General features: G+C 36.0%; 2 protein-coding genes and 1 pseudogene across 2 annotated transcripts; all 3 read left to right on the top strand.

Moving 5' to 3' along the window:
• The first annotated feature begins 4,451 nt into the window (after nt 1-4,451).
• Nucleotides 4,452-7,345, top strand: LOC110412299 (Ribosomal protein S18). Its single transcript, XM_021422829.2, has 5 exons — nt 4,452-4,765; nt 4,864-5,222; nt 6,214-6,309; nt 6,713-6,772; nt 6,867-7,345. Exons 1-5 carry the CDS (start codon nt 4,675-4,677, stop codon nt 7,071-7,073), a joined length of 813 nt encoding a protein of 270 aa, XP_021278504.1. The 5' UTR covers nt 4,452-4,674; the 3' UTR covers nt 7,074-7,345.
• Nucleotides 7,346-8,649: 1,304 nt separating this feature from the next.
• Nucleotides 8,650-11,322, top strand: LOC110412638 (putative serine/threonine-protein kinase-like protein CCR3 pseudogene; annotated as a pseudogene).
• A 2,360-nt stretch (nt 11,323-13,682) lies between these two features.
• On the top strand, nt 13,683-14,689 carry LOC110412782 (Heavy metal transport/detoxification superfamily protein). Its single transcript, XM_021423404.1, has 3 exons — nt 13,683-13,771; nt 13,909-13,984; nt 14,101-14,689. Exons 1-3 carry the CDS (start codon nt 13,766-13,768, stop codon nt 14,454-14,456), a joined length of 438 nt encoding a protein of 145 aa, XP_021279079.1. The 5' UTR covers nt 13,683-13,765; the 3' UTR covers nt 14,457-14,689.
• Nucleotides 14,690-16,292: the final 1,603 nt, after the last annotated feature.

Here is a 16,292-nt window from a genome sequence, read left to right on the forward strand (position 1 = left end):
GTGGCAAGCATGTCATAATTGTAATCTATCTCTTGCTTTGCTTTCTAGAAGTTCAATAAATTCAAGCGCGGTTCATTATGACAAAGGCGAGTTTTGTTGCTGAATCAATGTTAGTGGAGCTAATGTCCAAAGTTAGGAAAAGTGGTGACAATGAAGGATGAAAATTAGTATAATATTTGAATTTTTTTTTGAATTATGTAAAAAGTTTAAATAATTTTTTATTTTTTATTATGTTTAATAAGTTTGTATATTTTTATTTTAAGTTGAATACATCTTTTATGATTAATAATTAATTAATTATCATTTTAATTAAAATATTATTTATTATTTTATATCATATAATATTAATCTAAAATATTAATTTATTATAGTCGATGATAACGTGATATATTAATATATTATGATCACATGATCTTTTGGTATTTTTATATTTTACATTAGTACTATATCGATGTATTATAAGTATAAAATAATAAGTGACATGTTCAGTAACGATAATTAATCATATATTAATTATAAAAATTTATTTAATTTAAAATAAAAAATATACAAATTTAGTTAAATGTAATATAAAAATAAAAATTTATTTAAAATTTCTTAAATAATTCAAAAACTATTTAAAACATTATTGTTATAAGAAATTATGTGTGTATTTAAATTCGAATAGCTTTATTTATAAATAACATGCAATTGACACATGGAGGTTATCTTTTGAATCATTTCAAGAAAAAAAAAAGAGAACTTAAACGAAGTTGTAACAGATAATACTATCATCTAAATTAGTTTTAGTAGAGAATCAACAACTATATACTATAAATATGAATAATGAAAATCTTGTCATAGTATTGTTTTTAAAATGCTTACTTAAATAACTATATTAATCTAACTCCAAATACAAACTCCACCAAGCGAAACCCAAGTCCTGTACGCATAGAAAGAGTTGAAAAAAATAATTACTTATCAATCTGAGAATACCCAATCAATGGATTCCATAGTCCAACCAAAAGGAACCTTTAAAACGTTAGCAAAAATTTAGTTAGGTAGTGAGAATATTTTTTTGGGTTATGTGTACAATAAGTCAACCATTTCTAGTATGCTTTTTCACAAGCTGAAATGCCCAAGTGGTCCTACCAAATTCGTGTCTAACCATATGAGAACCCACAACTACTTATTATTTTCTACTTGCGACTATAACTATTCTTTTTCTATACGAACAAAAACAGTAACAAAAAAAATAAGTTGACCACGTAGCCCTCATATCCCCTCTCTCTTCTATAATTTAGATAGCCACGGATGCTGGGGCCGATCCCCCAATCACTTTCAACTTTGAGCTTCTCAATCGGCAAAGGGGCAGGATGAGGGGCCAACGTGGAGGGGAAAAGCTCTCGCCTCGTGACAGCTTGTTTGGACTTACTTAACCCAACTTGCTGCCAGCCTCAATGAAGTACCAAACCCCACTCCCGTTCCTCACCAAGGGAAAACAACCAAGGAATGGTTACGGGAAGTTTGTTTGTTTATGCTATGACGTGTACGTATTATTATGGATTAGTTTGTTTTCATTTATAATAATAATAATAATAATAATAATAAATATAAAATACTTAAATATTTTTAATTTTTAATTATAATTAGACACGATTTAATAATTTTCAAAATAAATTTTTTCACTTTAAATATTTAAATATAAAATATCTAAAAAATATTTTTTTTTCTCTCTGCTATTCTCTCAAATCGACCAGTGGGTACCTTCCCAAAAGAGCACTAAATTGGTGCTCCTTTGGCCTAGGGAGCATTCAACTCGCTTGACTTGAAGAGCACCGTCGAGTGCTCCATAGGTCAAAGGAGTGCAACTCGAGTTCTAGTCGGATTTGATCATGTATGATCAAATTTGATCGACAGGTGGCTGGTCGTGCCGTCGACCAGCTGTTTGAGAGAAAAAACATAAGAGGGAAAAGATTTGTTTAATAAGATAAAATTTTCAAAATAAAATTATAACTTACACATTATATAATTTTTAAAATTAATGAAAAATAAAATTATTTAAAAAAAATTATTACGTTAATAAATTAAAAAAAATAAAAGAAATTATAAAAGATGAATTTATATATTTAATAAAAAATAATTTTTAAAATAAATTATTTTTGTATATTAATAAATTTATGTAAAATGTTAATTAAAATTTAAGAGCCGCTGGTATTTTATTCTACTAACAAAGGTGGGGTGCGAATACAAGAGGCTTGAGCGCGTGGGAGGAAGGGTAGCAATAATGGAGGCGGAAAGGAATGGAAGGGGCAGACCCAAGTGATTATGGCTTTTGTTGGATCTCACTTTCTGCAGAAAGCAGCTTTTGCTTGAATTGGAATACTTGGTCGACACCATAAAATGTTGCCCTTCAACGTTGTGTTCCTTCCGTTTTGAGCCCGGACCAAACAAACACACAATCTGGGGATGTTGCTTTCGGCTTTTCCGTTGCCATTAGGCCAGGTGTTTGGTTTTTTTGGTCCTAAATAGAAATCCATTTTTCTTCTTCTGTTTTTTTCCCAAGCTTTTGTCATTTATTGGATAATGTCATGGTAAATTTATTTATCATAAAACATGTTTGAGTAATTGGATGCTAGAAAATTTACTTGCTTATCTTGGTGTGGTTTGCATCCACAAATCGGTTCAGAGTAATTACTCCAGCAACTTGAATTTGAATTCGATTATTTATTTAATCAAAATTCACGAGTAACTTAATTCATTTAAATCTTATATAAAACAAAGTGGGAGAAAAGAAAATGAAAAGGGTAGGTTTGCTTGCAGTGTCAACCCAATGGTAGTCTTCAAAAGGCATGTATGTTTGCTCATCACATATTTTGTCTTTGTGAATTGACCCTCTTTTATTTCCTTTTTAATGGAATACTTCATACTACTTTATTTGTAAACATGAAAAGATGCTGATTAAAAAGTGTTCACTTTTTCATTTTAGATGATCTAGGGTATCAAATGACCATTCCATCCTTCCACTTGTCTTATTGATTCTTATATGGTCACACTGAAACAGACACTTTGCTTCTGTTTTTGATCATGAAAGAAGAAAAAAAAAAGGGTAGGTTTATGTATTTGAGAACAAATCAGGGCTCACCCACATCAATCAAAAGATCCAAAAATCTTTACAAATACCCAGTTTTTTGTCCACACTCTAGAAGTGTAACTCTCAAGTGTATATCAAGGTATATTGGGTTTGATTGTAGGATTGCGATGGGGGAAGAATGTGATTGACTTGAGCAGCTTGAAAGTAAATCACTCAAGGAAAACCCACTAAAAGGAAAGAAGATAGCAAGCAATAGCAAGCAAAGCAGTGTTTTTTGTTTCGAACTTTAACGATAAGATGGCACTTGATCATTGATGTGACACCATTTTTCCCAATGGAAGAAAGAGAAAGAAAGGTGTGGGAGAGAAAATTATGAGAGATGGAAAATGGGTCGGTGTGTGGGGGGACCAATACATATTATTTTATCAAGGGGAAGCAGCTCCCCCTGTTTGATGGATTGCTGGATTTGTAAGATTCCCCTGAACATATTCAACCTTCCACTGAAATATGAGGCTGAAAACCACTATACTACAAATAAGCATATTTGGGTACAGTCTCATACTGAAATCCCTTTTTAATTTAGCTACTTGGGTTGATGGACGTTTCCATTTGGTGCTAACTTTTTCATAAGAGCAAAAAGATTTCAAAGTATTACTAATCAGGTCAATTGTTCTAAAGAATGGCATCATGTTAACTATAATAATAAGTAATATACTAGACCTTGCTAGCTTTCTTTAAAAGCATTTTCAACTTGTTTTTCTAGGCAATGCAGAAGATATTCCCATGATTGAAAATGAACTAATCTCATAGTTTGCACACCTTAGGAGTTAGGACCAGCTATGTCCCTACTGAGCTACACTTTCAGTAAATTTAGTAAGGAAGACAATAATATTAATTGTATCTTGTCACTTGAGCTTAACTAAAGTAGCATCTGGCAAGGAGATGATACAAATTGGAGTAAAGATTTGAGTTATAACACTCATTTTGGCAGCAAATAAAGTTTTGATCAGCTGGAACTTGGAAGGATTACAAACACAGATTTTAGAGGGAAGGATACTCGTCCCCTTTCTAATTCTATCCAAAGTTGGCTACCATTCTCTTTTCTTATTCCTTATTATTTTTCCTCAATTGAGACAAAAGCAATACAAAATACAAAATCTGGGTATAAATCTTGTACCATACTCCCTCAAGAAAGGGAAAAGAGACTACCTTGTAGTTTCTTTTTTCTATAGACACTACACGCTGAATTTGGCAAAAAAAAAAAAAAAGAATTTAGTTATTTTAGAATAACTTTAGTTACTTAAGAAGAAAAGCAATCAAGTTGTTTTAGTGGCCTTTTTGTGTAGGCTCAGTTCATAATGAGATCCTAATGGTCCTATCTCAAGGCCTTGGTTCAACAAAAATCATCTTCCAGGCCTACAGAGCCCAACTGAAACGAAAAGCAACATTAATCCAAAAAAGAAAAAGCACCCAAAACCTCAGAAGGCAAAAACCCTACAAAGTTCCATTAATCCAAGTTTTTGAGATTCACTTCTTCTTCTTCTTCTTCTTTGTTGTTGTAGTTGTTTTTATGGTTGTTTCTGAGCTTGTTATTACCAGAAATGAGAATTGCTCGAGTTCTGTTGGGTTCACTTGAAGGTGGCTTATCGCGCCCAGGTCAACATCTCCAAAGTGTCAGATTTCTCTCAACAGGTTTATTTTCAAGTACCCTTTTTTTCTTCTTTTGCAAATTTCATTAAAGTTTTCCCTTTGATCACAAATTTTTTTTTAATTTGTTTATCATCAAACAGGAAATGGGTTTGATGGGCAGCAGCCAAATTCCAATTCATTCGAGTCAGCTGATGAATTTGAACGGAGGATTTTTGGTGGGTATTCTGGGGATAGTTTAAAGGCTCAATCTTTTTACGAAAACCTCGATAAACTTGGGAGGGCACGTAACCGTTATAGTCCGAGATTGGGTGGTGAAGATGGGCCATTTTCGTCATTGGATGACTTGGATGAGAGTTTCAATACGTTATCAGATGGAATGGATTGGAAATTGAAGGAAGCAGCCACTTATTTTGAGTTTGATATGGATGAAATTGATAAGGATGATTATGCTTTTAGACCGGACGCTAACTTTCCGCCTGGATCGACGTATGAAACTAAGGTGTGTTTGTAAGCTTATCTTTGTTTCTTCTTATTAATTTTGTGTTGAAGGATTTTCGAAATACTGAAGCCAAAATTTTGATCTTGTTATTTGTCAGGCCCGTATTTCTTGCTCATGAATAAACTTTGACATTGGTGTTTGGCTTCTGATTCTGATTGAGTTAAGTAAAGGATGAATTGATATGATGCAGGAATGGGGTTAAAGGGTGTTGAAGAACGACTAGTTAGAAAAATATTGATTTTCCAAGGTTCATGAATGACTGGTTACTAAAACTTAGAGAAGTTTCTGATTTATTATGCTTACGTGTTTAATCTGTAATTCCTGGCCTTTTCCACTAATTGTTTTCTTTTCTTAATAGCTGGATGTGTTCTTAAGTGATATTTTGAAGCACTTTAGAATGGTGATACGCTTCAAGTTCAGTTTAGAGAATCATTTTGCATGATTTATTATACTTGCAGAGATAAATGAAGTGCATGGGTGGTCATAAAAGTCATTTTGGTGAATAAAATTAATAATTCTTAAGAAACCAAGGATAGACGTAGAGCCTACGTTTCTTTCTATCTACATCTCCTTAGAAATCACCAGGATACAAAACAGTAGTTCAACCCAATCTATTAAACAAACCAGCACAAAAGTCTGCAACACCATATTGCTCCCTTAAAACATGCATACTTCTGATAGAGAAAAACCTGCTGCCATTCTATGAGATGGCTTTCACAGACTACAACTAGGTTTTTATTCATTGTTTAAAAACAATATTTGATAGAAAAACATAAGCTGTCAGAGTAGATACATGCAAAATGACTAATCATAACCAGTAACATGGAACTTTGATTGGAAAAAGAAAACATTGAATGTGCAGATTTGTTAGGCTTTGTAGTGTCTTGAAATCTTTATAATTAGGAATTAGTACTCTGCTGCTGCTCTAGTGTTTTGTTGTTTGGTATGTCAATACAATTTTGTCATTCAAATTCTGCGTGGTTTAATGCAGGATCTTGATCTAAGAAGGCCAGGAATACGTAAACCTTTCAGAATGCCCACATTTGAAGTAACTACAGAGGAAGTTCTGCGAAAAGCTGATTTCAGGGTGAGCGTATCAAAATTTAGCATCACCATTTCTTTTTTGAGTCTAAACAGAAGTGCACTCCTGTTTTTTAAATGCTGTAATGTAAGGTGAATAAGAAAGAAGAGGATGTGGTGGAGGGAAAAGGGCTGGTGAATTTGACATTCTATGATTCCTTGCTTCAAAAACTAAATAGTTCAAATGTGAGTTTTAGCCTTTCTTTGGCTGAAGTGGCACATGATCTAATTGATCACCTAAGATAGCAAACTTTCTTATGGATGCAGAATCAATCTTTTACCAGTTTATTCTTTTCTCAGTTCTCTGTAATAGTAACTTTTCGAATATTCTTTCAAGCTATCTCTACCTTGTTGTTCCCTCAGTTATCAGCATTTACTTACAAGTATACGTAATAATTCATGTTGGGCAGAATGTTAGATTCCTGGCAAACTTCTTAACAGAGGGTGGAATTATTATCAAGAGGAGCTCGGTAAGTCTTGGTGCTTATTCTATTTATCTGGTTTGCGTCACAAATGGTATTTTATGGATTTCCTTTAATTTTTACCTTTTAGTTCATCTTGTAGACTCGTATTAGTGCCAAGGCGCAGAGGAAGGTTGCCAGGGAGATCAAGACTGCCAGAGCTTTTGGTCTGATGCCTTTTACGACAATGGGGACAAAGTCATTTGTTTTTGGAAGAACTATGGAAAATCTTGATGAGGATTATCAATACGAGACTTTTGACAATAGCATGACAGCCGATGCAGACGAAAAAGATCCTTTTGAAGGCTAAGCTTGGGCTGAAATCTGAGTCTGAATAGTTTCATTTCCTTGTATCCTACTATTTGGTGCAAGTCCCATGTCAGCTTACTGTTGCTGAAATTGGAATCGAAATAAGATACGATTAATGCCATTAAGGCTGCTCATATCTTAGCATTCTGGCGTATGGTCAACGTATACACTGCATTTACAATCAGATTAGTTAGGAATAACATTATTCTATCAAGGGAACGGTTGTGTTTCTTTAGACAGACGGATTAATGAAAACCTTGTCATTTCTGGATTGATTTAAGGCTATATATGAGTATTTGGCAGCCCCAAAGTTTGAAGTTGTGCTTTTATTTGAGCCAGGACCACAATTGAAAGCTCTGAGTTGCTTCTAAACCCTGGGAGTTTGATTCAAGCTGTAAATTGGGTGGTGGCGTGAATGACAGAATGGTAAAGAGCTTTGGCCTTATTAGTCTGCCGGGTGTTGTATTGATTTGATTACCTCATTAACGTATACCAACGACCATATACTTTTTGACACTTAATGATGTGATGGAAGCCCCTGTTGTTTTCCATGAAATTTAAAATTAAGTTGGGTTTAGGACTGCTTAATTTAATTTAATTTAATTTCCACCTTGTGAAAAAAGACTAAAAGATTCTGAGCTTTGCCTTCCTATGATGCTTCACTGGGTACCGGACTTGTCTCCTTGTTTGAATACCTAATCTGGCTATTCTGCCGTTTCAAGAACCAGCTGTGTTTACACACTCTAAACTAAAGAACCCAGGTGTAGGCATTCTAAGGTAGAAGACCAAGTTCAAGGAAAAGAAAAATAAATAAAAGTTTATCTTTCTGATATGTTTAGAACAGTTTCTTTGATGGGGGCTGACCAGTCACAACAATGTATTTTATCTGTTAAATTGCTAATTTTCCACATCAAGTGAATCACGTCCTTCTAATACTGACATCAAGTACATTAAAACTAGTTTAAAAAATAGCTCTCGAGGTTAGCCCCGTGACTAAACAGATCACCCAACAATCAAAACAGACCATAAACCAAACTGGCCTTCTGTTCCTGTATACCAACAAAAGCTAACCTACAAGGAAGATTTCTTTTTTCTTTTTGTCTTTGCGCTTATGTGAGATTGAATTGATTGCTAGTTATAAAGATGATCATCCAATAAAATCCAAGTTAATCTCTTTCTTTCTTTTGTTTGCATTAAATTGTATTCCCCATATAACTATATGTAATTCTTTATCCCCATCAATCCTAGAAAATTAGTGACCAACATTTTCTCTCCTTTTTGTTGTGGGAACTATGATTAAAGTACTCTAACAAGGTTTCCCAACTGTAAATTCTGCAAGCAGGAAGGGTTAGCAGGGCAGAGAAAGATTGTTACTTGAGGTCTGTGGAAAAGGGCAGTGTATTGAAGTGTATATCCTTTTGTAAAGTAATGTTTGATAGAATGAATTTCTGAAAGTTTTGAATCACCAGGTGCCCTCTTCTCTCAACAACACCAATTTCACGGGACCACACGCTCCACACTTGTATGAATTGTATTGTGTTGTTTTATTACTCAACTCTCTTTTATCATTCCCCATCGTGCTCTCACCTCTGATCTTTTTTTTTTTTTTTCTTTATACTCTTCTTCGATGAGAAACAACAAGAAACTACCATCTCTCAAATGACCCTAACACCCTTCTCCTTCACCATTTCCCTCCACCTCACCACCATTATCATCATTTCATTAGCAACAGAATGTCCTGTTGTTGCTGCCCTCGGCTCGGCCTCCACGGTGGCTGTCACCTTTGGCACGGGTACAATTTGCGGCATCATTGCTGGTGAGCCAACACAGAGAGTCCAGTGCTACCAAAATGGACTCAACATTTCAGTTTTGCCAAACGTATCATTCGAAGCAATCTCTGGTGGCACAAGCTTCTTTTGTGGCCTCAGGTCAGGTGGATTCAGCATCCTCTGTTGGGAGACTAAAACTTCAATGAATTCAAGTTTTAGGCCGAAGCGTATTTATTTCAAATACAATGTCCCGTTGACTGACCTGGCGGTTGGTGATGCTCAGGTTTGTGCGAGAGAGGTGGATTCTGGTATAGCTAGATGCTGGAGAGGAGGAGGTGGTTCTCCGTTTCCGTCACCGGGGCTAGGTTTGAAGTTTCGTGCAATCACATCAGGGAGTGGCTTTACTTGTGGGATTTTGAAGAATGATAGCACAGTTTCCTGTTGGGGTGGTAATAAGATTGGAGCTGAAATCCAAAGACAGTATGGTAACTTGTCAATGTCAAGTTTGGTTGCTGGAGATTCTCATGCTTGTGGATTGACCAGGACAGGATTCTTGGTTTGTAGAGGGAATAATGAGTCCGGACAACTGGATGTTCCTTCTAGTTCAGCTTTTGAGTTCTCAGGTCTTTCATTGGGAAGCAATTTGGGTTGTGGTATTAGGAGAAGAAATGGATTGGTTCTATGCTGGGGAGGAGATAACAGATCTAAATTTGATTATGATGCAGTTCAAGGCGTTTCATTTGAGTCAATTGTTGCTGGTTTGAATTTTATTTGCGGCTTGGCAACAAGGAATTTAACAATGATTTGTTGGGGTCCTGGGTGGTCTAATGGGAGTAATTCGACAAGTGATCTTCCTTTGGGAATGGTAATTCCAGGTCCATGTGTTCAGGCTTCATGTAATTGTGGTACGTATCTGAATTCTGAGACCTTGTGTGATGGTTCAGGGAACATTTGCAAATCATGCCAGACTGAACTTCCAATTCCAGTGCCGTTGACGCCAATTTTAGCACCACTCCCATCACAAGGATTGCAGCCATTTTCTCCAGCAAGGAAAGGTATTAACAGGCTTTCGTTGGCATTTTTGATTGTAGGATCAATCGGAGCTTTTGCAGGGATTTGCACTATTTTCTACTGTTTATGGGCAGGAGTATGTGGCTTCTTGCTTTGCAGGACACATAATTCTGTGCAACCCACGCTTACAGGTGCCAATATAATTACGACTGTTGTGGATAATAATGATTCCATCGCTCCACCTTTAAGATCCTTTTCCATCAGGCGCAACAGCTCACAGAGACTAGGACGCCAGAGAAGTGGGTCATCATCATCAAAACATGCAGAGAAAACCCAATTTTTTTCACTATCAGAGCTTTCTAATGCTACTAACAACTTCTCGCTGGAAAACAGGATTGGTGCTGGGAGCTTTGGGGTGGTTTACAAAGGCAAACTTCCTCATGGTCGTGAAGTTGCCATTAAAAGAGGTGAAACTTCCGCAAAGGTGAAGAAATTCCAAGAGAAAGAAACTGCATTTGATTCAGAAATAGCGTTGTTATCACGTCTTCACCACAAGCATTTAGTGGGGTTAGTTGGATTCTGCCAAGAAAATGATGAGAGGCTTTTGGTTTATGAGTACATGAGCAATGGCGCCCTCTATGATCATCTACATAAAAAGGACAATATTGAAAAGGGTAGTAGCATTCTAAATTCCTGGAAAATGAGGATCAAAATTGCATTAGATGCAGCAAGAGGGGTTGAGTACCTTCACAGCTATGCCGTACCACCTATAATTCATAGAGACATCAAGTCGTCAAATATACTATTAGATGCGAATTGGACAGCTAGAGTTTCAGATTTTGGTCTATCATTAATGGGACCAGAATCTGATCAAGAACATATGTCAACCAGGGCAGTTGGGACAGTTGGATACATTGATCCAGAATACTATGTATTGAATGTACTGACAGCAAAGAGCGATGTGTATGGCTTAGGGGTGGTGTTGTTAGAGCTTTTGACAGGAAGAAAAGCTGTTTTCAAAAGTGAAGAAGATGGGACAGGGCCAATGGGGGTGGTAGAATATGCCAGCCCGAGGATATTGGCAGGGGATCTCCGAGCAGTGGTGGATAGAAGGGTTGGGGTGCCAGAGATTCACGAGGCTGAGGCTGTGGAGCTGATGGCTTATACAGCTATGCATTGCGTGAATTTGGAGGGAAAGGAGAGACCTAATATGACGGACATTGTTGCCAATTTGGAGAGAGCACTCAGTCTTTGCGAGGATAGCCCTGCTAGCCTCTCTTCTAGAACGATTTCCATTCCTTCAGATTGAGATTTAACAAGAGTTCATGCAATTCTTTTTCTTTGCCAATTTTTTTTTCAGAACTGTATCTTTGCTGATTATTCCCCATTTCAGTAGTAACCCAATTTTCTTGATTCTTGTTATTATTTTTTGAATGTAAATAAAAGTAGGAAAAACAGTGGTGCTCTCTATTGAAGCTAAAAGTTGTCCAAAAGATTGAAAGACAGGAAAGACAGATCAGTAGTCACAGACAAAAATGGTCCCTATAATCTTGTTTTAGTGGTTAACTCCTAAGCTCTACGTCGCTTTTGTACAACTCAAAGCATTTGACTAGCTTTTCTCTTTTGTCCTTCATCTTGAACATGAAGTGGTTTCTTATCAGTTTATCTTGCTTTTCACCTGTCAGTTTACGGTAATAACTATTGTTGTCAACGTCAAAGGCCTGTATTTAGGAGACAAAGCGGCAATTACTCCTCAAGTGGTTTCTTTTCGTTTGTTTCTTTTGCCCCCCACCCATCAACTCTCTATCCTTGAACCCTTTTCGCTTAAGGCAATATTCCATTTCAAATCTTTGATGCTACCATGGAGAAACCGTCAACTGAACTATCGACTAGAATCTAGCTGTTGGCACCTTCCTCTTGCCTTTGCATTCGACAGTTTTTAAGGTAATTCCTGATTAACATACGCCTTTGTTGGAGATTCCACTAAAATCAGTATGACCACATGGTTGGATCTAAATCAGGTCGGGTAATATTAAGAACCGGCTGATTTTACAATGGAACAACCTGTCCTGTGTAATTACACCAACTGGTTCAAGATCTATAGTCTAATGTCTAAGCAGTATTGCACATCCTAGCCTCACCTCATGCATTTCCCCTTCCGCCAGCATTGTAATGGACAGAAAAAAAACAAACGCACAAAGCCATCATTCTTCGGGTTCCTACTTTTGGTCAGGAAAGGGGCGTGGGAAGCATTGAAGCTGACAAAAGGGTTTACTTTGCGAATACGGCGTTGGTTGAAAGTTGGAAAGGGGCTTGTGATGATTTCAGGCATTGTAGTGAATGTGAGGTTTTACCATTGGTGCCCGCTCTGTGGTTGGTCAAATATTAAGAGGATTACGGGGATTTGATTTGCTCACCAACTTTCCTTGTAACAGAAGTTCTCCAAGTCAAAGAACTTGAGACAGATCAAGGCCTGATGGGCCTGAAAAGTTGTAAACATTTTCTACTAAAAACAAATCTAACACAGTGTTCTGAGATCCAATCAGAGGTCTGTTGAGTGGGATAGGCTGTTAATTTGGGTATCTTTAAAGCTCATGATTCGTGCGATAAAGGTTCCCATTTCAACTTTCAAACCACTCCTGGACTTTTTTACTGTAAGCCCTCCCAAGACGGTGATGGAGAAATCTTTCATCTCTTGAATGATGCTTTGTGCTGTTACCTTGTAGCTTAGGTCATGTGACAGCAAGAATCAAGAGTACAACAACATTATCTTCTTTCTAAAGAAGCAACGTGACAAAGATAGTAATATTCATATTTATAAATTTTTTTATTTTTTAAATATTTAACATAATATTCTCTTTCACTTTGATATTTTTATTCTTGTTAACAATTATGCATATCTCTTCTAGATATGCTTGATATGAATCGAGTTAAGATTAAATATATTTTAATATCATTTTATCACAAAATTATTATTTAAAAAATTAACTTGATAAAATATGCAACAACCACATTAATAAATTTCTCAAAATTTTCTTATATCGAAGATCCTATCTATTTCTTTTTAAAATTGAATTTAACTAGATTGAAACTTTTGGCTTTGATTATAATTCTGTAGTAGTCTCATGAAAGTATTAAAGCTTAAAAACCAATTTGATATATCCTGCGTAGTTAATAACACGACCTGGATTAGGTGCTCACAACCTATTCTTTTCAATACATTCCATGTCCAATGGGCAAAGTTACATTGCCTTATTTAATTATTTTGTACGAGATGGTTGATATATAATTAATATGCTATGAACAGTCATTATCTAAGTTTCGATGCAATAAAGTCCAATTTAAAATCAATCTAAACTCAACTCACGAACATTTCTAAATTATTTTGGCTATTTTTTTTCTTTAATCTCATTAATCATTACCGCACGTTAGAACTCGTAGAATAAAAAAGGTTTCTTGGAACTTTTTTCTGTCCAGAGAAACCATGGCAGCTTAAGCTAATTTCACGTGGAGCTGATTATTTAACATTCCACAATGTTCAAGTCAACGCCGCCCGTGTTGATGAGAACATGTTACTTATCTTAGAAAGTGCGGATGCCCATGCAAAGCAAGGTGGCTTTGCCTTCTCAAAGCTCTCTGCCCACCTCTCTTAACTTTGCTTCAAGATCCCACATCTTCCCCTGCAAGACCGTTGAGAGTTTAAAAGTCGGTGCATTAATCATACATTATGCATACCAACATAAACAAAAAATAATTGAGAACAATTATCATAGAGGGACCAAGGTTTGTATATAAGGAAGTAGACTTTGATATGCATGTATCATCCACCTTGGAAGTAAATCATATACACACTTTGCAAACCAGAATTTTCAGATAGCTAGTTGGATTTCTCTAAGCCTTTCAAGCAAGCAAAATGACGGTAAGCAAATGTCTTAATTTGTTTCTTGTTCCATTATTCTACTTAAACAACTTCAATTATTCTACTTCTTGTAGTTACTTTCATCTCAATTATCATCCCGTCAGTACTAATTCATTTAATTGGTTTTATTTTCTCAGATCATAGAGATGAGAGTTCATATGGACTGTGCTGGCTGTGAAAGCAAGGTGAAAAGTGCTCTTCAGAAAGTTAAAGGTTGGTACCACAAATTATCAACACCAATCAATGTTATAGTTTTTCTATATGATTTTTCACTTGTATTTAAGAATTCTTCAATTTATAACATTAGGGATTTCCATGTGCACACGCAGGTGTTGACGAAGTTGACATTGATATCGGAATGCAAAAGGTGACGGTCACCGGATGGGCTGACCAGAAAAAGGTTCTTAAAACCGTCCGGAAAACCGGCAGGCGAGCTGAGCTGTGGCAGTTGCCTTACAATCCAGAACACCACAGTTTTGCTAATCACTACTACAATCAACACCAATGCAATGGACCCTTGACATATTATGCACCCCAGCCTTCATCTTCTTACAATTACTATAAGCATGGATATGATAGCAATGATCCTGCCTATTATCACCACCCTGCTCATTCAACTATATTTGGTAACCAAAATGGTTCAGCTTTTAGTGATGAGAATCCTCATGCTTGTTCTATAATGTGAATTTAAACAAACAAAAAATCAAAAAGAAAAGAAATCGCTGCAACCCTTGTTTTAGGTTCTAAGAATGATATAGTGCGCCTTTTCGTATTTCTTTTGAATGTACGAGCAAATGCACATCTAGATGTATACATACACACACATCTAGATGTATGTATGTTATTTTACCTATATACATAAGTGTACCCAACTCAGCTAGGCAGCTCAAAATCTGTCATATGGAAATAAAAAGATCTCAGGAAAATACTACCATTTTGTAGTTTTTGTTAATGGCTTTTTGGTAAACGCACACACTCAACTCAATTATCTTTATTCACTTTGTAAGCAGTCAATTCAGCTAAGTATTTAGAAGACATACGCATGCACTGTCGAAAAAACGAAGAAAACAGTTTCTTATTTTGGGTTAAGAAGAAGAAGAAGAAGAGGACATGCCATCAAGTAGGTTTTCAGGTTCACTGTCAGCTCCATGTATTAATTTTACGATGGACAAGGCACCCCTTTTCTCAATCAAACTGTAGACGGTTTCTCAATCACACTTTTCTGGGATATTTCCATCATTTAAAAGCATACTACATTGACATGGCTTCTTTTTTGGGTTGCAGCTGCGAGGGCAGTGTAGACTTAAAACAGCAGAAGCAAATAAACAGAGGTGATTTCATGTCATTAGGCGCTTGAATTTCATTGAGGAATTTTTATATACATAACATTCACATACTTATTTACACATGAAAATCACAGCATTTGATTCACAAAGACACACCTGCTAGGTCTAATTCAAGTTCTATAGTTTGTACATTCAACCCAGCAAACATATATAAATAGCGGATACAAAGCTAATCATGCATAAAGCAACCTATGTATTTGCTGGCAAAAGAGAACAATTCCAGCAAAAGCTTCGACTAGCCACAAAATGTAAATAGGTGGCGGACAGAAGAGTTTCATTTACAAGGAGAGTCGGCATTGACTCTTTAGGCCAGTATGGTCTCTCTCTAATCACCAATTCCATCACTTATCAGAAGTAAAAAAATCCCCAGAGTTATATCCACCTGCCCACAAGTACAAACGCACATCTTTTCAAAGGGGTCAAGCAAATTCCAATTTTAGTGCCGAAGCTAATATGTTTCTACGAATAAACTGATATACATATATGTGTATGTGTGATCAAGTGCTCAACTAATGAAAATGCAATGCCTTTTCTAGTATTTTCTTTTTTTTCTTTTTCATTATCATTAAAGTTCCGGCATTGATACTGTTTCAACATGCTGGCATAGCAATACTCAAACGTAGCCAAAATAACAACTATACATTTTAAATTACAAGTTCTTCGGCATTTGGGATTTCCTAAAGGTAAAAATAAAAAAGAATATTTCCATGAAACCATTTGACATAGTTGAGATTGAGCCTCTTCCTTGTTTCGGAACAAAATTTTCTTTTTCTTTTAGTTAATTATTCTTAGCAATCACACAGAAACTATATAAAAAACCCAAAGTTTTAGTCTAATTACTGAGAAAGTAATTTACCTCAAGGAGCACGTTTGTTCAATTTAAGTTTTCTCAAACGATTAATAGCGTGAAAAATATAATCTCCATGAAGGGGAAACCCATCAGCCATCCTGCTTTGAAATGCTGACCCAACCGTTTCTTCTTTAAGGAGTCTCTCAATTCTCAAATATAAACACTTGGGTTCTCCTTGTTCTCAATCTGAAGTTTGCCCTTGAAGGTTATGAGCCGTTTGGGAACAAAAGAACCTCGAGACATGAGGTAGTGGCATTAAACACTTGAGAAAGAAAGCCTTCGGTGTCGTAGCAGAGCCAGTGCCTTTGCATGCTTCGGCTCTCGA

This window comes from Theobroma umbraticum, unplaced genomic scaffold (assembly GCF_002168275.2).
Source record: "Theobroma umbraticum cultivar Fairchild unplaced genomic scaffold, ASM216827v3 scaffold_95.0, whole genome shotgun sequence".
Classification (NCBI taxonomy): Eukaryota; Viridiplantae; Streptophyta; class Magnoliopsida; order Malvales; family Malvaceae; genus Theobroma; species Theobroma umbraticum.

Coding starts and splice junctions, on each gene's coding strand:
- LOC110412299 (XM_021422829.2), top strand. CDS start 4,675: ATGAGAATTGCTCGAGTTCTGTTGGGTTCACTTGAAGGTGGCTTATCG. Junction 5,223..6,213: donor GATCGACGTATGAAACTAAG/GTGTGTTTGTAA, acceptor GGTTTAATGCAG/GATCTTGATCTAAGAAGGCC. Junction 6,773..6,866: donor TTATTATCAAGAGGAGCTCG/GTAAGTCTTGGT, acceptor TTCATCTTGTAG/ACTCGTATTAGTGCCAAGGC.
- LOC110412782 (XM_021423404.1), top strand. Junction 13,985..14,100: donor TGCTCTTCAGAAAGTTAAAG/GTTGGTACCACA, acceptor GTGCACACGCAG/GTGTTGACGAAGTTGACATT.